Source organism: Sciurus vulgaris (genome assembly GCF_902686455.1).
Source record: "Sciurus vulgaris genome assembly, chromosome: 5".
NCBI lineage: Eukaryota > Metazoa > Chordata > Mammalia > Rodentia > Sciuridae > Sciurus > Sciurus vulgaris.
Genome location: NC_136465.1, coordinates 14,211,579 through 14,234,670, shown reverse-complemented (window position 1 = coordinate 14,234,670; position 23,092 = coordinate 14,211,579). Strand labels below are relative to the sequence as shown.

The following is a 23,092-nucleotide window of genomic DNA, read 5'->3' as shown; positions in this document are numbered from 1 at the left end:
TCTGTTCAACCCTCTCATTTTGTAGACAAGGAAGCAGATCCAGAGAAGTTCAATGACTAACCTAGGGTCATTGTGCTGGTTTACAAGAAAACCAGGAAGAAAACCACCAGGAACCCTGACTTCTGGCCATTTTCTCTCTGCTACTCACAGTTCTATACTCTTTTCACTGGATTTCTTAGATGTATTTGATCAAAATGCCCAGTCTTAAAGTACTATGGGATCAGAAGGGACTCATGGTTCTTTAAGAGACTGGAAATGAAAGAGAAGAGCGCTATTTGGAACTGGGGCTTTGCACAAAGAGGTTACATGTACCACACAGATTTTGCCGGCTGTTCCTTGTATTTTCGCTGCAGCTCTGACAATCACATACCATTTTATCGGGCTATTCTGATTATTTCTCAGCTCAATAGCTCAAAAGTCATCTATCTGGCAGAACACCTTTATTTTTTAAAAGAAAAATAAGCTTCTAGAAATTTTAGATACAGAAAAATTGTGAAGAAAGAAAGTATCTAATTTCCATGTCCCCCCTCGGTTTCTGCTTTTATTAACATATTAATATGGTACATTAGTCAGGAATATATTTCAGTCTATACTTTATTCAGATTTCCTTTGTTTCTTCCTCATGTCCTTTTTCAGTGCCAGAACTCAGTCAGGTTGCCACATTACATTTTAAGTTCCCTTAGGCTCCTTTTGGTTATGACAGTTTCCGACTTTCCTTGTTTTTGATGCCAATGATGATTGTAAGGTATGCTGGTCAGACATTTATGGGATGCCCCAAGACTGGATCCATCTGACACAATCCTGAATAGACTGGGGTTCTCAGAACAGGGAGGGGGCTCACAGAGCTTAGGGATCATTCTCCTCACAGCTCAAGGGCACACATCATCCGCGTGACCTGTCCCTGCTGATATGTTTGCCAGGCCTCTGCACTGTGAAGTTACTCCCCAGCCCCCTCTTCCTCCCTATGGGGGAAAGCAGCTATGGAGCTAAGCCCTATTTATTTGCTCAATCATTTATATCATTATGGACTCATGGATGTGTATTTTATTCTCTGGGTTATAAATAAATATCACTTTATTTTGATGCTCAAACTGTTCAGGGTTTGGCCACTGGCAGCTCTTTCAGCTGGCTCTGGTGTCTTCTGACATGCGCATCAGTGTGTGTTGCTTAGCGCTTCCTCACTTTGACTAGGAGCTGCTCCAGGCTCATCTTGCACATTTCCTGCTCCAGCCCTGAGTCGGTGGAGGAACTTGCATTAGCTTTCAACATGCCTCTGTATTATGGTCTCAACCTTCCTTTCAGGCTTCTTTCCCATTCACCCAATTCAACTACTCTGACTCAGGCACATGGCCATTTGTTAATCCTTCAAGTCTAGACTCTTTATAACTTTCTGTTCCAAACTGGGACTTATTTTTCATTTCTTCCAGTTCTGAGGACTGAACTACTTAGGGGTGCTCTACCATTGAGTTATGCCCCCCAGCCCTTTTTAAAATTTGAGACAGGGTCTTGCTAAGTTGCTGAGGCAGGCCTAACTTGTGATCTTCCTACCTCAGCCTCCAGAGTTGCTGTGAGAGAGGACGTGCCCCACCACACCGGGCCCAGAGAGGGACATTTTTGAGTGTATATCATCAGGACAATTTAACTGTCCAGGGAAATAGGGACATGGCCACACCACCCAAGAAGAATGCCTTTCCTCCTCCTGACTCATTTCATGCTGTTCTCAAGTCTAGTTTTGCTTAAATGTCCTTTACACTTTTATCCCCTCAAAGAATGAAACATGCTCCATCAGAGAAAACTTGAAGAATATAGAAAAAGAGGGTGTGTTGGGGGGAAAGCAAGATATAATAATCTCATAACTAAAAGATGACCAAGGTTAATGTTTTAGTGGTTTAATTATATTTTAGCAATTTGCAGAGAGAAAAACAACTAGGTAAGTAGACTTTTCATGTATATTTTTAAATAAACCAAAACCCCCTTCTATTTTCTTTTTTTTCGTGATTACAAAAACAGCACCTGATGGGTGTTAAAAACTTGGAAGATGTGGAAAGACCCAAAGGACAAAACACAGACATACTCATACCCACAAAGGAAAAAGTAAGCAGTAGTATCTTGAATCTCGACGTGTACATGTATTTGTATACATATGTATACGTGAATATTTATATAACTTTTTACAAGTAAAAAAAAAAAAAAGAATGTTTTGATCTGCTAATATAGTTTTAATCATCCTGAGTCTCTCTCTCGTTTTTAATGGGTCTTCTTTATGTGGCCCAGGCTGGTCTCAGGAAGTCCTCCCTGTAGCTGGGTCTATCGGCATGTACCACCATGTCCAGTTATCATCCTGATTTTTAAGATCTACCAAAATAAAAACTAGTGGTACAGGTATATAATACAGTGTACTACTAGTTTTATTTCTGTATCCTATATTACTTACTGTTAGTCATTCCAACTTTTCTAAACAAAAACTCTAATAGCTAAATCCGGTAGTTAAATCTTTGTGCACACCAAGGATTTGTCATATAGGATAAATTCTCAGAACTGCTGGTGAAAGGACAGATACACAGTCAGGCTTTGATTACTTTGCCAAACTGCTCTAGAGACAGATGGAAATCGTTAACGTTTCTTAAAGAGCTGAATCAGTTTAAGTTTTACCACCCTTTTGCTTGTACTTCTGGATTTTTTCCTGGCTTCATGTTTGCCTTTCATTTTTGTGCATGTTTGCATTTACTGTGTAGAAGCTTTTGATCAGGAGTATGAAGTCAAATCATGGTCTTTTATACTATTGCACTTGGTGTCATGCTGACACCTGTTCACTGACCCTCCTCTCTGTGGGTTCCACATCTGCAGGGTCAACCAATTGTGGAGCAAAAATATATTTAAAAAATTACATCTGTGATCATGTACAGTTTTCGTCCTTATCATTATTCTCTAAACAATACAGTATTAGAGCTACTTACATAGCATTTATATTATATTAGGCATTATAAGTAATCAGGAACTGATTTCAAACGTAGGGGAAGACGCAGTAGGTTACATGTGTGTACTATGCCATTTTATGTAAGGGACTTGAGCACTCACAGATTTTAGTACTGGGGGTCCTGGAAACAATTTGAAGATCTGTAAGGGTGACTGCACTTACTGCTTTTATGTCTTCCTTTTACTAATCTAAATTCTTCTTTTACCAAAGTTATATATATGCATAGTTTAATAGGGTAACAAGGTTCGTTAAAAACACTAGTCCCTAGGCCCCCTTAACCTCATTTGCCTGAGACAGCCATTTCAACTCGGCTGTTTTGTTTGCTTTGGGCATTCATCTTTGCATCTCTACAGAAAAATGCTCCTGTTGCTCCCTGTTGATCACTATGCTTCTTTTGGTACCAGGGATTGAACCCAGAGGTGTTTAACCACTGAGCCACATCCCTGTCCCTTTTTCTATTCTATTTAGAGACAGGGTCTCACTAAGTTGCTTAGGGCCTTGCAGAGTTGCTGAGGCTGGCTTTGAACTTTCGATCCACCTGCCTCAGCCTCCTGGGCTGCTGGGATTACAGGCATGCGCCACTGTTCCTGGTTTCATCACTGTGCTTTTAAGCACTAGGTTCTTACTGTGGAAGACAGGGTTTGACTGAACAAAAACATTTTTGGGTGCTACCCCGACTCTCTTTCCATAGTCAAACCCTCACTTGGTTACAGCAACATCAAGTTAACACTTATGAGGATATTGAGATGTTTTCCACACCACATGTGAGAGCCAGCGGACTGCTCAGGGCAGTCAAACCAGAAGTTTGCAGTGCCAGCCCATGTACAAACCTCCTTAGGGTTTCCCAGCCAAGCCCCCAGCTAAGCCACTTCTAATTCCCAATCAACAGAAACTGTTGTTATTTTGAGCCACAAAGTCGTGGGATCATTTGTCATGCAGCAATACATAACAACACCGTAAATTTTTACTTTTCTTCCATCCGTTTATCTATGGACTTATCATAGTTCTCTTCAATCTGTTGTCTAACCCTACCCTCGATACACTCGTTCTGATCAGTTGCTCCTATGGTCATCTTCTCCACTGGAGCCTCTGCCCTGCCCATCAGGACTGGCTGCCCTCGGTCCCTGCTGGGCAGCTCTCATGCCTGGCTCCCTTCATGATCCTTACTGGAATGTCTTTGACCTTTTTCTCATTAGCCTGTCTCCCATCCTCCCTATTTTGGTTTATTCCTTATTTTGGTGGGCAAAAAGGAAGTGGAAGATACATTTTTCAGACTTTGCAAATTAAAAAACACTCTTTTTTCTACACTCATGCTAGTTTGGGTATAGAATTATAGGCTGGACATAATTTCTTTCAAAATTCCAAAGGCATTGCTTCATTGTCTTCTGGTGCTGTTGTGAAGTCTGAAGCCACTCTGATTTCTGTCTTTTGTATGTGGCCTGTTTCTATTTTCTTTATATGAGCTTACAGAATTGTGTTCGTCTGGAAGTTGTATTATTTTATAATGATGTATCTGCTGGATCTGTTTTTACCCATTGTACTAAGTATGCATAAGACAGTTATAATTTGGCAATTTATAATCTTTAGTTCTAGGATAAAAAAAAAAAAACTTGTTGCTGGGCGTGATGGTGCACACCTGTAATCCCAGCAACTTTGGAGGCTGAGGCAGGAGGATCATGAATTCAAGGGCAGTCTCAGCATCTAAGTGCGTACAATGAATCAAAATGCAGTCTGTTAAAAAATAAATTAATTAATTAAATTAAAAAATTTTAAAAATAAAATTAAAAAGGACTGTCATGTAGCTCAGAGTTAAGGTAACCTTGGGTTTAATCCCGAGTACCAAAACAAAACAGTAATAACACAACACCAAAACAAAAAAACAAAACAAAAAACCCAAGCTCCCAAAACCAATAAAAACTTTGTCATTAATGTCTTCTGTATTTTCTCTGTTTCATACTTTTGATATTGTTATAATTTTGATGGTGATCCTACTTGGCTGGTCCTTTCTGTTTCTCAACATTTCATCTTCTAATACTTTCATTTTCTAAATGCAAAAAATGAGTTGTTTTTTTTTTTTCATTTCTATCAGATTAACAGAAATTCATGACTTTAATCCCAATGAGCTGACTTCGATTCAGGGCATTTTGCAAAAGAAATCCATTTGCTAGTAAAAAAGCATCTGGTCATTCTTATACGTAACCACGACCTAATAACCCCCACCATAATGCCTTGGAATGCCACGGCTGAAGTTTTCATGTTTTTTAATGTATAGTATGTATTTATTTTACTATCAGACCTTTAATTTCTAAGAGCTCTATTTAATTTTCAGAATGTTCCTTTCTTCTTTTATGGTATCCTGTTTTTATTTCACAGATGTCTTATCTAAGGATCTTAATAACAGCTTAAAAAGAAGTTTCTTCTCTCTTTATAGTCTCAGTTTCTCTCCAAGTTTCTTTTTTATTTAGTCTTTTTTTAATATTAATTTTTAAAAAATATTTTAATATTTTTTTAATAGCTTTCTGAGGGTGTGCGGCACTTGGTTGCCTGCTTACACATATGAGTTGGCAATGAAAAGACTCTAACCAGCAGCTCTGAGGGCATGGGTAGAGCATGCGTTGTGTGAGTGGTGTGGCTGAACACTTTGGGGGCAACTCCCTGATACCAGTCTCTCCCTAGTCTTTTCTCATGGCAGGTAAAATTCCCTAGAGAAGATTCTACCTAATTTCTTGTCTTGGGAATAAAAGCCCAGCAAAGTGTTCTGGAAGATTTGGGGCGTGTGTTGGGGGAGGGGAGGGGCTGTGTCTTGGCAATCCATGCCAGTCATCTCATCCTCCTGCCTGCGCCGTGGTAGTCCTATGGTCAGCTCTGCTTGGTGTTCTCTCAGAGGTAGGTCCCTGTTTTGTGGGTCTGAAGCTTATAAAATTTTGCATGTCCTTTTAAAGAAAAATAAAAGAGCTGGAGTGTAGCTCAGTGGTAGAGTGCTTGCTTAGCACGCACGGGACCCTGGGTTCTATCCCTAGTACTCCAAAAAAAAAAAAATAAAAAAAATAAAAAGAATACAAAATTATGAATAGAAAAATGGACATGAAAATGAAAATATAAATGGAGAAAAAGGCTTAATAAACAATCTTTAAAAGTGAACGAATGACACAAACATCACAAAGTCAAGAATAACCTATTATTTTTATTAATCATCTGCCTGACACACCTCTATATTTTTACCCCTACATTTTTTGCTGCAGTCTTTTATTGCCTCTGCATGTGACAGAGCTGGTAGCATAATTTTCTTGAGTGAAAAGAAAGATAATTCAGTCTTTCTTCTAGTATGGTTGATTGAAATTTGTTTTCCACTACTGACAGTTTAGAAAAGCTTTTTTCTAGCTTACTGGTAATGTATAAATATAAATTTTGGGATTGTTGTAAAATTTAGGAAAATCTCATGTTTCTTTCACAAATAAACTGGAAGATTTCAGGGCATATTTCAAGATTTCTTGTACAGTGACTAATCTTCAATGCTCTGAATTAATGACAGCAACCAGTTTGTCACTGATGTCCTTGTAGGAGGGCATATCATGAGTTCTATTATCTTTGTTATGTCTTTCACGTTAAATCTACCAGAAATTTCAGTGTTTTATCAGTGTGTTCATATGATTTGCTCCTCCTCTTCATTAACTGCATTATCAAACAATCATCACTCTTATTTAAAATTGATCTTATTCTCTTAATAGATTAAGTAGCTTTTGGTACCATTTGAAAATGCTATGTTACACTTTGCTTGATTTTAGACTGATTTCTACAGATTTAACTGCTCACCTTTATCACTTGTACTTCACCCTTACAACGTGTATTCCATTTTAAAAGTCTTCTTTCACTTATTTTTGTACTAGGGATTGAACCCAGGGCCACCCTACCACTGAGCTACATCCCTAGCCCTTTTTAATTTTATTTTGAGATACGGTTTTGCTAAATTGCTGAGGCTGGCCTCAAACTTGGGACCCTCCTGCCTCAGTCTCCTGAGTCACTGGGATTACAGGTATGTGTCACACACCTGGCTGTATTTACTTTAAAATCCAGTTTTTTTTAGTTTTTAAATAAATTTAAAGATACTAAAAAAGTACCCTTTGTATAATTTCAACTCAAAGTCAGTAATTTCTCACTTGTTTTATTAAAAATTTCTGCCAGGCATAGTGGCATATGCCTATAATTCCAGTGACTTGGGAGCCTGAGGCAGGAGGACTGCAAGGTCAGAGCTGGCCTCAGCATCTTAGCAAGACCCTTTCTCAAAATGAAAAATAAATATGACTGGGGATGTAGCTCAGTGGCAAAGCACCCCTGGGTTACATCCCTAGTGCCCTCACCACAAATCCAAAAATGTCTTTATATATTGCAGTTAAAACAGTGTACTCCCAACTCATGCCCTGTGTTCCACTTCAAGAAAGCCAAGCAACTCCAAAGAAACTGTCATGAGGGGCAGTGTGAAGAAAAAAATAGGGGGCTGTGGCTGAGAGGTAGAGCACTTGCCTGGCATGTGTGAGGCACTGGGTTCGATTCTCAGCACCACATATAAATCAACGAATAAAATAAAGGTCTATCAACATCTAAAAAAATGTTTAAAAAAACAGGACATGAAGACGGAGGGTTTTTTTTTAATTTTTTTTTTAAACTAACTTCAGTATAAACTGTTTTCAGTTTACAGAAACACAGGAGCATGTAAACACATGGCTAGGGTTCCCTCTGAGGGTCTCAGACAAGGTCCATACACGTCAGGGTTCCCAAAGCTTAAGCGTCATCGGTTTCACAAAGTAAGTCCACCTTTGTGTCCCCCAGTACAGAACTCTCTGGGGAGGGAGGCGGTTTCACTCTTCTGCTGGGGCAGGACAGAGACAGGCTCCCTGTGAGCTGCAGCTGGGGAGGTGCTGGGCGCCTACGCTTGTTACTAAACCAGGGCTCCTGATCCAGGGCTCTGCTTCATCCGGCTCTATGGGTACTCAGTGCCACCAACCACTGAACTGTTGAGATTCTGTGATGTAAGGTAGGATGGCTGGTGTTCCCAAATGCCAGTTTAGGATCCATCCAGCTTTCTTCAAGTGTTTTCCCCCCATCTAGGTGGGTATGTGGTAACATGTCATCGTGATTTTTTTTTCCTTTTAATTTGATGTATTCATGAAAACTCTTTAATCATTTTATTTTTTCATTGTGATTTTGATTTGTAGTTCTCTCATGACAGTTGAGGTTGAGCACATTTTTCACATGTTTCTTGGTCACTTCTTTGTCTTTGGAGAAACACTGAGTTTTCTTATCATTGAGTTATAAGAGTTTTTTGTACATTCTGGGTACAAATCCTTCATCAAATATATGGCTGGCAAGTGCTTCCTCTCATTTGTGTGTTGGTTTTTCATTTTTATTAATGGTACCCATTGAAGCATAAAAGGTGTGAATTTTGATGAAGTTCAATTTACGTATTTTTTTCTTTCATTGTTCATGTTTTTTGTATCATATCTAGGGATTTTGCCAAATTCAAGTTCATAAAGATTTACCTCTGTGTTTTTTCCTAAGGGATTTATAGCTGGGCTTTAATACTTAGGTCTTTTGATCCATTTTGAGTTAATTCTTGAATACAGTGCGGAGACGAACTCATTCCTTAGCAAATGGCTATCTAGTTAGCACGGTCTGTTGAAGGCTATTCTTTATCCATTTGCTTGTCCTAGAATCCTTGTTAAAAATCAACTGAGCATAAGTATAAAGGTTTGTTTCTGGACTCTCAACACCTCTCTATATTAATTGCTGTACTTTATAGTTAAGTTTTAATTTGGGGGAGTGTGACTCTTCCAACTTTGTTGTTCTTTGTTGAGATTGTTTTGACTATTCTGTGTTCCTTCCATTTCCATATTAATTTAGTTTTTAAAAAATATTTAAATCTTCACTCAATTTACAACTTATTTTGAGCACATGAATACCAGTTGTTTTAACGCTATTTAAAAGATACCTTTGAGCTGGGTACAGTGGTGCATGCCTGTAATCCCAATGGCTTGGGAGGCTGAGGCAGGAGGATCACAAGTTCAAAGCCAGCCTCAGTAACAGTAAGGTGCTAAGCAACTCAATAAGACCCTGTCTCTAAATAAATATACAAAATAGGGCTGGGGATGTGGCTCAGTGGTTGACTGCTTCTGAATTCAATCCCTGGTATACCAACCCCCACTGCCAAAAAAAAAAAAAAAAAAAAAACTTTTGAAAAACCATTTCATCAGTGTTAAATACTTCCATTTATTCCATATCATAAACCAATCTACTCTTTTGCCAATAACATAGTTTTAATTATTTAGGTTTATAGAAGCTCCTAATAACTACTAGATTGAATCCCTTCTTATTACACTTCCTTTCCAGGTAATTTCTGGGTTACTTTTTTGTTTTGTTTTGTTATTCAAGATAGATTTCCAAATCATCTGTGTCCTCTGCTCAAACCCTATAAGTATGTTTAGTAGTTCTGGAAATGCACTGTATTTATAGCTGTGTGTGTGTACATGAGAGAAAGACCCTACATCTTTACAAATATTAGGCTTACTCATTTAGGACTATAATATTTTTTTCTGCTTATTCAAGTCTTTTTATTATGTCCCTTGGTCTTACGGGTGTTTTCATATAGTCTCTACATTTATTCTGTTAAATATTAAGATCCCAAAGTAACACCTACACGTAAAATTTTTAGATCTCTACATCTTAGGTTCATTCCATGGATTTTTAAGCCCTACCCATCTTAGGTACATTCCACAGAATTTTTTATTTTAGGGACTCTTCTGTTCATTTTGTCTTGCTCATACATTTGCCCTGACACCAGGTACCATACCTCCACATTGACCTATACAGCCCAAGAAGTTCAACTGCAGGAAAGAAAAGGACTAATTAGGTTTTCCAGAGAGAGAGTCTTATCATTTGAAAAGAATGATACAATGTCCCCTTTCTTTCTCAATAGTTATACCTATTCTTTGTCTTGTGTTGCTGAACTAGCTAGAGATTGCAAAAAAAAAAGTTTCAGACTTCAGTAAGAACCTTCTGCACCTGCTCTTTCACTACTAAATGTGAAGGGGGTTACTGATTTCAGCAAGAAAGCCTCCTAACAGTAAGAAAATGTCTTTCCACTCCTAGATTACTAAAAGACACAAATATTGCATTTTTGCTTTTCAGTATGCACATAGGTGACCACTCTTCTCTCCTATGACCCATCATTGGGATGAACTGTTCAAATATACTTTCTAATATCAAGCCATCCTTTCATTACTGAGGTGACTCTGCTTGGTAAAGGGTACAGGCTAATTAACTTTGAGGTGTCTATGTCGTGCTTTCTGATTATGATACATAGTTCCTCGAAGGCAGGGAGCGAATATTAGGCTTCTTTGCAACCCTGGCAGTGCTGTACTAGGCATAGTGCTACTGCCAGTCTTCTGGTGGATGAATATTTAATAAATATTTATTAAAGTCCACCTTTGTGCTAAGCACTGTGCTAGGTTCTACAGTTATCAGGATGAACAAGACAGACCTGTTTTATGATCTCATGGAACTTACAGTTCAGTTTTATGCACACAGTAAGCACTGAATAATTAAATGAATTAGTAAAATAAGTGCATTGCTCCAAGGGACTTGAAAAACACCATACTGTGATTTAAAGTTCCTGAAAAAAAGCTACTCTTAGATAAGGTTATATAAAGAGCAAACAAAAGTAACATCAATATCTTTGGCCTCCTAATCCCCATCTGATCAAAACTAAACTTAAAAAGAGTGTCACCAGCCAGTTAGGGTTGAGGAACAATACATGCAGTGGAGACCAAGAAAACAGAGCTGGCCTTTTGCTTCAGAAGTAAAGCCTGGACAAGTACTTGGAGAACCTGTCAAGAGAAAATGTTTTAAAGAGCCCAAGAGGATAGGTGAAGGGAGAGGAGTCTCCTGGGTTTATTCTGAGGCTGCCAAGGGCAGATGTGATCTCACTGTCAGAGAAATCACTAGAACACAGGGGCAGGTGCACCGATGGAAAGATCAGGGTCTGTCACTGAAATGCAGTGGAGTGAGAGGTGGCACGGAGGAGAAGGCAGGAGGAAAGAGCAATCCTCCTACACTTCACCAAGCTCCAAGTCTCTCCTACCCTGTGGTTCAAGTCATGCTGGCCTCTGGACATCCTAGGAGAAACAGCTGCTGCTTATGAGGGTGCAGCAGGGGCGAAGGCACAGCAGTATCTCCAGGCACTGCTGGGTCACGCGGGCCACGGTTCATGGTCCTCTGGGGCGGGGAAGACCGTGGGGCTCCAGGACTTTTGCTTTTCCTCCTCCCAGCTTTCCTCAGTGTTCTCCCTAAGGCATTACGGGGTAAGAGGAGGTCCAGAGAGAAGACAGGGCTTGCTTCCCAGGGAATCTCTGCATTCCAGAAGAAATCAAGAGGGCTCTGAGTTTTCCGCCCCCAGAGCAGGAGTCCTCCCTGGTTCTGCCTGCCATTTCATAAACATCGGCACCAGAGGGCAGGAGAAGGGATATTTTGGTCTCAGCAACAAGGTGGAGAAAACAGTTCTCTCAGTCCCCAACATGCCCCACCTCAGAAAAGGAAAAAAGTTCAGTGTGTACACAGGGAAAGGGGGGAAAAGATTCTATTTTCTTTCACAATAAAGAAAAGTCAACAGGATGTTCTCCAAAGCTACAAATATACTTTTTCAAACAGTAAATATCTCTATTAGCAGCATGATGCCAGTTGGCTAATTCTGTCTGTCTCAGTAAAACCTTTCCAAAAACTCTCTTGCTCTTGTGTAATGTCTATTTACAAAAACAGCTCTTTTGCATTTTCAATTTGCTGGGTTTCTCAATCTTTTGTTTCCTCACCCCCTCTACTGCAGAGGCAGAGACAAGAGGCAGACCCAGATGGCAGTTGGGTGGGGATCCCCTGGTCACCCCAGCAGATCTCTCGATCCTTGCCTTCTTGGGAGAGTCCTCCAGTCCTATTACAAAGAAGAGTGGGGCAAGGGGAAAAGTTCGCATGCTTCCCTGTCTTCACTCGCCTTCCAGAATTTGTTTCTAGTGAATGTGAGTCTGGGCTTGGCCGGGGGTGGGAAGAGTCCTGAAGTGAGTCAGTCTACCGGCCCTGTACCTTTCTGATGTCTCTGGCTGGGCAAGAGATGCACAGTGCTGGGGGGAGGTGAGGGAGGTGAGAAGGAAGGGAGGGCTGAGCAAGAGTGGGCGGTGGTTGATAGTGGCTGAAATCCTGGCTCCCCAGGGAGTGGTCTGGGCCTGAGTCACTGTCTCGGCAAGAGCAGGAAGGTGGGCGAAAGGCAGCAGCTTCTGCAGGCTACAAGGACTGCCCCCCCCCCACCCGCCCCTTATGTGGCTCTGTCCTCGGGTTGCCGCCTGTTCTGGTCTGAGGCCCCATGAGGCTGCCACCTTAACAATCTGAGAGAGAAAGCAGGAGGGCTGGGGCCAGGCAGGCTTATGTAGTCATCTGGCTCCTGCGGAACAGCTGCCTGTTGGATCCATCCTCTCCAGCTGAAGGGCCAGCTGGCCGCAATGCCAAGGGCCAGGGAAAGTTCAGTCATAGCGAGAGCATGAGAGACCCCCTCAGAGGGGCAGTGACCTGAGCTGAAACCATTCATCTCAGTGCCCATGACCACAGCCTCTGGCCTGAATTAACTGGATCCAAAACCAGAGCACATAGAACATGACCCTGACCTGCCATCAGTCCGAGGAGGGGTGCGTGTGTGTTTAAAAATAAAAGGCATGACTCTGTGACTTGGCCGACTTGTTACTTGGACCAGAACAATCCTTGGGCTCAGCTGTGATCCCTCCTTTCCCATGGCTCCCCAGGATGCCCTCTGAAAAGCAGACAGAATGAATCACATAATGTTGGGTCATGTGAGAGTCAGGGGATCATCTAATTAAAGTGACCATTTATTGAGCATCTACTATTGCCAGATTCTGTGCTAGGTGCTTCTGATACATCAGTTCACTTGAAGTGGTCCCCTTCTGTGCTTCACTGGATGAAGATGGACTCTTGGAGCCACAGCGCTGGGGTTCAAATCTTGGCTCTGCCGATCACTGGCTTGAGACTTCACAGACCAGTTACCTCACCTTGTCAGGTTAGTTTCCTTGTCTATGAAGTGGGATGAAAATCTACTTAATCCTACAGGGTCCCTGTGAAAGTTAAAAGAGTTTAGTGCTTAAAATCGCCCCACGCATGTAAGTGGTCTGCAAGGATTTGCTGTGAGGGTCAGGGAGGGTATTCTGGTGATAGAAGATCACTCCAAGGCCCAGAGGGGTGACTGCACTGAGTCACAAAGAGATAAATATCCTCCAGGGAATGGTTAGGAAACCTGAAACTGTTTTTTTCTGTTTTAGGGACAAATAGCTGTCCCATTCCATAATGCATCACAGCCAGGCCCAAGTTATACAACTGCTTAAATCCGTGTGGTGACTTCCTCCTGAACAGTGGAAGAATTTGGGACAGAAGTATGGAGGCTGCTGCAGCAGCACCTGAAGGGCAAGAAAAGAGAAAGGCAAGAAATTCAAGCAGGCAGGAAACTAAATATTTGACAGACAAGTTATCACCTATTCTCTTCTAACCTGTAAGACAGGAGGGGTAGGAAAAGGGTTTCCCCATTTTATAAGAAGGAAACAAGGCAGTCTGAGGTGACAGCCTTGTTCTGCTTAATCAGCAAGCGAGAAAGAAAGCTCGGGTGGCCTCATTCCACTGATAGGCTCACCAGCCCAGCTGTGCTGCGTCTAAGGCACCTCTCTGGTCTCACTCTCACTTCAGTCTCTTACCCCGGACGTGATAAAGAGCTCCCACACTACCCTTTTCTTCTCTGCTGAAAGTGTGGCCATTGGGAAGCAGGAGGTAAAAGGAGCAGGGCAAAGGGATGGACACAGCCCCTCCCTATATCACCTCTGGCCTTGGCCACAGGGCAACCGTTCTATTGCTATGGCAAGTGAGGTCTGCCCTGGCGATGATCACAAAATTTAAAAAGTATAAAATAACCGCAAACATTCAAAAAGTTATAGAGAATATATAGTAACTACTCACGTATCTACCAGGTGGCTTTGTCAAATTCAAACTTTGAGCCCTACTGGCTTCAGGTCTTACTCTTTAAGCGATAGAGTTGAACTCTAATAAGATGGAACATCCTTGTAGGAGATTTTGTCTCTAGGATTTTCTCTTCTGGAAAGTGATGGATAAGTGTTCTTTACAACTACCCCTCTGGATCTCTCATTTTAACCCCACAAAAACAACCAAATTAACAAGCCTATCTTTAGCTAGGTTCTAGTTTGAATAGGTACTTTTCTAATTGGGGTCCAGGCAGAATGCTATCATTCAGTCCCCCCACCCCCAAGTGTTGGTTACTGAACCCAGGGCACAGAGATCATTTCGACTACCTACATTATTCCATCATACAGACATAGCAAAGGTAGTCATAAAAGCAACTGAGGTCAGTCATTCTTTAAAACACAAAAAAGAACATAATAGGGTGTACGCACATATACTGTGTGAAATTTTTATTTCCCATATAAATGCATGCATGTGAGTTGTGATGTCCAAACATATTTCTAACTGCAAGTATGGTCACAAATTTTTGGAAGCTTCGGTCCAAGTTGGTCTCCCTGGCTCCTTTCTCTTTTCTGAGCTGTCCTGCAGGCTACTGCCAAAATAATCTGAATAAATCATTTCTTCTGTCAAGCCACTTTCCTGCTCAAGAACCTTCAATTTTCCAAAGGCCAGGCTCAATTTCAATTTCTCAGCATGACACCGAAAAGCACTATAAATGTGAACCCAAGCAAAGAGTGCCAATTCTCACCAGTGAAGCCTCTGCTCAACCATTGTTCACTGCACCAAACTGGCATCCTGACTGTCTGCATTAAATACTCTCAATGCACCTCTCCACACACACCTTTTCCATGCCATTCTCCTAGCCAGATCCCTCTCTCATTCGCCATGGAAACGGTATACACTTGCTAAGTCACAGTCCAGTTAAAATTCTGTCTCCCATTCAAAGTCTTTCTGGATGACACTATGCTGACATTCAGTGACCAGATGTCCTTCCTTTGACTCCCTAGCACTTTGCAGACACTGGTTGAAGATAGGGATTGACTCTTGCAATCTTTAAAATGCCCCCCAACATTTAACAGAGACCTCTGAATACTGGAAATGTTTAGTAAGCATTAAATCAGCAAATATTTGTTGAGTGTCATATATATGCATCACGATTCACAGATGCTCCTCAACTTATGATGGGGTTACACCCCAATAAACCCATTGTTAAGTTGAAAAGATCACGAGAAGGAAATGAATGCACTACAGAACATCCCAGTTTAGGAACACAATCTGCAGTACAGATTCAGTTGTTTATCCTCGGAACTGCAGTGTGGCCAGGGAGCTACAGACCAAACCAGACAAATACCCAAATTTAAGGGCAAACTAGAGCCTATATTCAGAAAAGGATCACATCAGCAGACAGACTCCATTCTTTTAACTCTGCCACTAGAGTAGCACACTGTCTGCTGGGATTATTCATTCCATGTTACATACAGAGAAAACAAGACAGAGAAAGATTGATGGGCTACACAGAGCAACCAAGCCAGAACCTGAACACAGCACTCTACCTCCTAGTTGAACTTTTCTGTACTACCTCTGATTTCCTTCTTTCTCAAACTACAGGACCCTGGGTATAGGAAGATTTCCTCCAGTGTTCTTTCTTGTCATAAGATCATCTATGTGTGTGGTTATAGGGAAGGCTACAATTCCTGGAGACAGCCAAACTAGATTAAGATCACGATACTTAATTCTATTTAATTCTTTCACCATCCCATAATAAAGACACACTTACAAAAGGAGAGGAGGGAGGGAGAGAGAGAGAGGAAGGAAAAGAGGGAAGGAGAGAGAGGGAGGAGACAGTGTCTGACTTGGGGGTCAAGATGTGAATCAGTGATCTGAGATGTAAATACCGAATGCTTTCTTCCTGGTAAGAGAGATCACTGGGTTGCCTTGCTGAAAGGTGAATGCATGAATAGTGCAGGAAGGCAGCAGGTACCCACTAAATAAACGGGGTGGGCGGGCTGCCTGCAGAGAGGAAGCAGAAAACAAAGCCTCCTCAATCTTCACGTAAAGTCCACAGTGTGCATAGGGCATCAATACTGGACATTTCTCACTGTGACATTTTGAAAGCCCAGCCTATACCAGAACAATGGTTACCCTTTGGGGACGATGGGCCATGTGCCCCTAGGCCTTATTTAACTATGCCTGGCATAGCCTATGTACTTGGTGAACTTGACCTTGGGCATCAGCCTCCCATGATGTCTCTACGTCACTCTGGTCTCTTCCCCTACTGAGAATTCCAGTCTCAGATGAATGGATGGATTCATTGTGGGAGCAGGAAAACCACTCTGGGAATGAATCAGAAGCACCCAGCCCTGGTCCCCTTGCCAGCCATTGAGCTAGGAACTGAGTGCGATTGTGTGCCCAGGCGCCGGTGCTGGTCCCTTCTCATGGAGAGAGGGTCAGGGTCCACGCAAGATATGACGTAGACACCCTCTAAGGAGGAAGAGAAAGGAATCTCAGCTTTGAGGGACAAAGCCACCCTTTTGGTTGTGACCCTCAGTCCAAGGAGGTACCAAGATGTGCACATACTGGTAAATTAGTTCTACTTCACAAAAATCTCAGTTCCTGCTAGGCAGCTGCCAATTTCAAATCTCTCCAATCTCTTGGACTTTAGGAAATGGGAGGCCAGTTTTTCAGATAAGAAACTTTCTGCAAGACAAAAGGAAACAACTTGCCTCAGCTCACCCAGAGAATCATTTACCGTCAATGGTCTCTGCCCTACTGTTTTTCCAATTAGGAAGAAAAGATGGATTAGGTTTTTTAAATTGTAAATGCCAATCAAAACAACATAAAGAATCTGCACTTTCTACTTTTTACTTAAAAAATCTGGCAAGAGAACTCCAAAGACTCAGGATGCAGTGGACAAGAGGACACTTTATTATACTTATAAGGCCTAGGGGCACAAAGGGTAACTTATAAGGCTGGGCTTTAAAGTGTAACAGTGAGAAATTTCCAATGTTGATGTTCTATGCACATTGTGGACTTTGCAAAAAGAGTGATATATCACAAGGTTGGGAGACCCAATCTGGCACTTTAAGGAAGAAATTTCTCTAAGAAAGGGAACTGAAGAATTGCCACTTTGCCCATCACTAGCCAGATTATAACAAGAAAAGGAAGTTATCTTTTTAGGGTTCCAGCCTCCTGCTGGCCTCTTGCAGCAAAAGATGGAGAGAAAAAGAGCAGCTCCACCTGGGGCTTATCGGGGGATTGCTCCAGGCTTCTCTCCATGTGTTGCAGGCTGTCTGATATTTGTCCATCCATCTTGGGCTAAGAAGCAGGTGGGGGAGGGGTCATAATGGCTTGAATATTACATTAGAGTTAGCCTGGACATTGATTGACATCAGCTGCTTGTGGCCATTGCTCAGTCTCTGCTGATGGCCAAATGTCAGCCTGCAAAGGCCATCCTGAAGGATAACCTACTATTTTCATTTATTCATAACTGATTATCATGCACTCATTTTGCACAAACAGGTTAGACTCTGAGCATGTTCCCTACTTTAGTGTAATTGGGTTTTAATTCATCTTGTACATCTCTGGGGATCAAATTATTCATACAAGTGCCTTAGAGCTGGATCTCCTGAGATCCAGAGGTGTGGACACACAAGTTCTTGGGCCTGATGGTAAGGTAAGAGCCTTAACAAGGCACCCTGTAAGCAAGCCCCGTGGTTGTTTCCTGTGAACGTAAATAATCCAGACCTAGTAACAGGGATTGCCTTTTGGGTGAACTGAATTTTACAAAATCAATCAGTCATTAAGAATTACGAAGTGCCTACCATGACCCCAATATCACAGAACTCTGCAGCAACTGGTGTTGCAACTCCACCATTCTCAAGACTCCTTGGCTCTCATTGTTTCAGTTCCCTTAAGGTACAACGTGTTTATTTTAGAGAGAGTAGCGGGTCATGACCCTGCAAAAGATTTAAACTAGTCCAGTCCTACACTGGGAGGGTGAATGTAGATTATCATTCTGGCCCCTTCCAAAGGAAATTCACGTTTTATCTTTTGAAGACGAGGTAAAGTGGTGCAAAGACCAGTTATCTGAAGGCGAGCAGTTTTGGATCACTACTCTGAGGCAGACCGGCGGCAGTGGGGAGATGCCCTCGGCCGACCAAGACACGGACTCCATTCAACAGATACTTAATAAAGGAGAGAACAAGGCAATCCCTCACTCAAGGAGCTGGGAGGAAACGGGTCTGCTCCTTGGAAGAGAGAGTAGGAAACAGGATCAGACGCGGGGTCCCAGGATAACGGCATCCTCAGGCCCATCTCCCCGGAGTCCTGCGGAGAGTGGGCGGCTCTCCCGAACGACCCCGGGGCTGGTGCTATCGGGCCGGCTCTGGGGCGAGGGGTCGGTGCAGGAAGGGCGGGCGCCGGAACTCCGAAGTGACGCAGAGGCCGGGCGCACGGCGGGCTGCGGCTCCAGCCGTCCCGCGCCGCCCGGGCCTCACTCACCAGCTCATGGTCGCGAACCTGGGCGGGCTGCCGGGGTCCTCCGCCGCAACTCAGTCCTCTGGGATCACTTCCGGATTCAGACAGTCTCCAGGAAGTGACGTAGTCCCGCCCCCTCTGCCCGGAAGAGGCGGGCAGGAGGGCGGGGCCCGGCGGGTTAACCCTTGGGCCGCCGCGTGCTGGCTGCGGAGTTTCCCTTGCTGGCGACCCTGGCGGTCAGGCTAAGGGCTTTGAGGCTCCGCCTGCCGCCTCGGGGCATTTTCAGCCGTGACTCACAAAATTCTCTCCCGCTTCCCACACAGGGTCCTTAACAGGCTCATCACCTGTCTTAAGGTTTCCAATCCGGAGACTGGAGAGCATTGTGGATGGGGGAAGGAGCCATTGGAGAAGCAGTGTGAGGGAGACTCAATTTGCCCTGTACTCTTGTATTTTTTAAATATTGTACGCCGCACATGCATTGCGTGTTACAACAAGCAGATCTTTCCCTCCTTCAAGGTGGCCCAGGGCTCCAATGTAAATAAAACAGGTGTTTTTCAGGCTGAAATGATCTGTAAATCTACTCAACAGATGACTCAGTAAGGGTTGCTCCCTGGCTGCTGGTCCTTCCCTTCTGTGGTCTTCTCTACAGGACCCGATGCTGTGAATGGTCCCACTCTTTCTATTCCTTCATTTAATATATATTAGCTGAGCTCCTGCAATGTTCCAGGTTCTGTGCTAACCTCAAGGATACAACCGTGCAAAACAAGTGTTGATCCTGCCCTATGCCCTTCCAGAGTTTCTTGCAGAGAGAAGTAAACATGCAGTTACAATAACAGTACAGGATGAGATAAAATAAGACTCTGAAGCAGCCTGTAAGGGGGTCCCTATGCTTCACGTGGGGCGTTAGTGAAGGTTTCCAGGAGGAGCCATTGTGGAAACCAAGCCCTGAAGGTGGGATGAGGTCAGCTGAATCTGAGATGAGGGGTGAGGAGAGTCCAGGTAGAGGGAATTGGCCATGGCAAGAAGAGGATTGAGGCCCAGTAAGCAAGTGACTTGCCTCAGGTCTCCCAAAATCAGAATTAGGACCTCAGTCCCTCATAAGCTGCCTGGAGTTCTGGGCTGAGTTGTATTCCCCAAATAGCTCCCTCTCTAAGGAGAGAGAAGAGCAGACAGTGATGCCTGTGTTGCCCCCCCCCCCCCCCCAAGATCTGCTCTCTGAAATTTTTCTTCTTCAAATGACCCTCAACTGTTTCAGAAACTGCCTGGGGAGCAATCAAGTCAGTGTGACCTTGACAATAAGATTAGTTCTGACTTACTTAGGGTGGAGTAGAAGGCTCAACCAGAGGAGTAGGGGGGCTCAGAGTGTGGGCACAGGGGTGAATCTTTCATTTGTGTTTTCTGTTTCCACTCGAGAGGGTTCAGAGTTTGATTCAAATAGGTTTTCCAGTGAAAGGTAGCTCCCCAAGCACATCACATAGACCAGCTTCATCACCATGTTGTTCTTCAGGAGATGGGCCAACATGAGCACAAGAACAGCCTTAGAGAGAAAAGAAGTCCCCAAAGGGCAGCTTGGGCAGAGAGCATGGGTAGAGGAAGGGTCAGTCCTTGCAGCTTTGAAGAGGATATAGTGGATGGAAGGGGTGCTGTGTGATTATGAGTCTCCTGCTTTAACACCTGTGGATGGCTCCCCATCTTTGTCCTCCCTTCCCTCATACTCTGCCTTCCTCAGGGATTCCACAGTGATAAAGATTTCCAAAAATATTAGCTTGCCATATACCAGGGGAAGTCTGTCTCAGAGATGGGAGTCGGGGTAGCAGACACATCTTAGAGGACAAGAATGACTGTACGAAAAGACAGGAGACCAAGGTTCTAATTCCGTATTTGACAACATGACTGAGCTCAGACAAGTCACATCTCCTCTCCTGGCCTTGATCTCTTCCTCTGTAAACAAATGATTAGATAACATCACCAGAGTTTCCCACATTCAAATTCCTAGTCCACTGTCACACTGACTCTAGAGGTTCTTGGGAAATAGGTGAAGAGAGGAGGCAAGTGAGACAGGTCCTAAAAAGAGGGACAAGTCCAGAGAAATAAGCAGATCTGAGTAGTTGGTGTGAAGATGAAGCGAGGTATGAATCTTCTGTGAGGGAAGGATTCGCCCTGAGGCCTTACTGGGACTGTGCTGTTTACCACCTACCTCAAACCTTTAAGTTGTCAGTGAGACCTTTGAGGTTACTAGGAAGAATGCTGACCGCCCAGAGTCTGTCTGGAAAGTTCCTGCTCTGAGCTGGGCTTAGCCTCTGTACCTGTGGCCCATTTGCTCAGCTAGAGGGATGCTAAGCTGGGGATGGATAGTCAAGCATATTGTTCTCCTGTGTTCCCACAAGCCTGCCATGCAGTGTGGCTGATCCCCAGAGAACTGAGGACAGGGACACATACACACGACTTCTACTCTCATGGAAAGCTCAGCCTTCAGGGTCAGGAGCTATGTCTTTCCTTTTAATAACCAAAGGACAGAACAGTATAGGGTGATCCTGCTCCTGCAGGAGAGGGATGGAAAAGGAGCAAAGTGAGTTTATAAGTAGGAGCTGAGAGCAGAGGCACCTTGGGCAGAGGTGATGCTCCGCGTTTAAAACTTGATAAATACTGCTTCTTTCCCAGGAGTCTGAACCTGAAGTTAAGAGAGTGTTTGGATGGCAGAGGTCTACTTCAGGAGCAAAGCTGTGGAAGAACTGGCTTTGCCATTAGCTCCCTGACTCTCCTGGGAGTTTTTTTTTTTCTCCTCAAAATGTGCACAGGTGCTTGCTACAGACCCTTGTCTCAGCTTGTCATACCCTGCTCTCTCTAGCCTTTCCCACAAAAGTCTAGGGCTGTCACTGCCTCTTTCACCATGCCAGCCTCTAATCAGCAAAGAGCAAAGACTCCAGAACTTTGAATTGGGATGTTATGGGCTTCATTAGCAGGTTAGATTGAAGCTGAGGGACTGAATGGGATGGGACCAACCTGATGGGCTGAGCTCCTTTGCAACCCTGGAGACTTGGTGCCTTGGGGAGGCTCTTGCAATAGACCAAGACCCAGGCCTCAGGCTTCTTCATGAATTCCCTGCCCCATTCCTCCTTGCTTGCTCTGCTCCTGCTCGCAAGATACCTCTGAACCATTGAGTTCCCTGATCAGCCTGGGGCCAACAACATTGGAGGAAGAACAAGGGTGACAGAAGACAATCAGGGAGAGAGTTTTCAGGGGTTAGAAGCCCATATTAATCGCTCAAAGGTCAGGGTGAAAAGACGTATCAGAAGCCAGGCTGGCAAGGAGCAGTCAGGGCCAGGAATACCTGTTTGGGCTCTGGATCCAAATGACTGAGGGAGTCTGTTCCTTCCTCTGGGTCTGATTATCCTTGATCATAATATAAAGGTTCCTGGTTCTATCTGGGATGGCAAATGGATGTCATCCCATGTGTCAACTTGGATCATTCCTTGTTGTCCACTTGGAGAGTTGTGTTGAGGATTCTAGACAATCTACCATTGATGGGAGAGTTCTCTGATTGATTAGTAATGTCTGCCTTGGGCCAGTAAAGGACATATGATGGTACATATATATATATATATATATATGCCATATATATATATACATGCCATATATATATAATTTTAAAAATGTTATTATTTTGGTTATGAGTTGATAAATGAACATGCACGACATGCCGGGTACCATTGTAAGTAGTTCACATTTAATTCTTACAACCCTCTGAGGTAGGTACTACTGTTGTTATCATTTTACGGATGTAGGGGCTAAAGCACAGCCATGGCATGGTGAAGAAGAAATTCCAACCTTGGTGTCCTGGCTCTGACCCTTATGCTTTTCAACATTAGGTTATATATACCACGGTTGCTGAGGTCCCTGCCTCCTCTGACAATCTACAGCTCTATCAAGGCACAGTGTGCTCCCAAGGCAGCAAGCAGATGGAGTCATAAGAAGCACCAGGACTGAATGGCCAGATTGGCAGCACATGACCAGGCACCTAAGAAGGAACTGATACTCTGCTCCGCCTCATCCTGGGAACTTTTATATGCTTCCTCCCCTCTGGAAAGCTGCGACCAGCAGATGGCAGTACCTGGCTGGGTTGGGAGCAAAGGGCAGCTCCTGGCTTGGCATGGAAGCCCTTAAGGGATCAGGCAGCTCCGATGTCAAGGAAAGCAAGAACAAATGAGGGTGTGGAGGAAGAATGGCCAAGGGTCCATAGGAGGAGGCCTGACCTTAGACCTGCAGGAGCCTCAGCGGCCAGTGCCTCAGTCCCACCCGGCAGCGGGAGCCTCTCAGCTTCCCTGCTGTAGGCTTTTTTTTTCCTCCACTCTGGGAGAATGACTAACTTTAAGGACTAAAAAAAAAGTGTTTTGATTACACTGCCTTTTTACCAACTGGGAGCATTAGTCACCGCGGATTGCTGCAGATAACGGGGAAGGCAAGCAGCGGCCCCCTCCTCCCCCTCCTCCTCTCTGATTAGCTCACAGGCCCAGGGAGGAGACAGTGAGAGAGAGTGTACCCAGGAGGGAAAGCAGCCCCCACCCTGAC

The 23,092-nt window shown here is 43.6% G+C and overlaps 1 protein-coding gene across 3 annotated transcripts in view; it reads right to left on the bottom strand.

Moving 5' to 3' along the window:
* BIN3 (bridging integrator 3) overlaps positions 1-18,658 on the bottom strand; it is a 40,772-nt gene extending 22,114 nt beyond the window's left edge. For 2 of the 3 annotated variants that reach the window (XM_079142324.1, XM_079142325.1), the window contains exon 1: positions 18,548-18,621. Coding sequence is in view for 1 of the 3 variants with exons in the window: in XM_079142322.1 (XP_078998448.1) it covers positions 18,548-18,555 (8 nt within the window). In the remaining 2 variants the exon portion in view is untranslated. Of the gene's footprint in view, positions 1-18,547 lie in introns of all 3 variants that reach the window. The other variant, XM_079142322.1, reaches the window with a different exon arrangement.
* Positions 18,659-23,092: the final 4,434 nt, after the last annotated feature.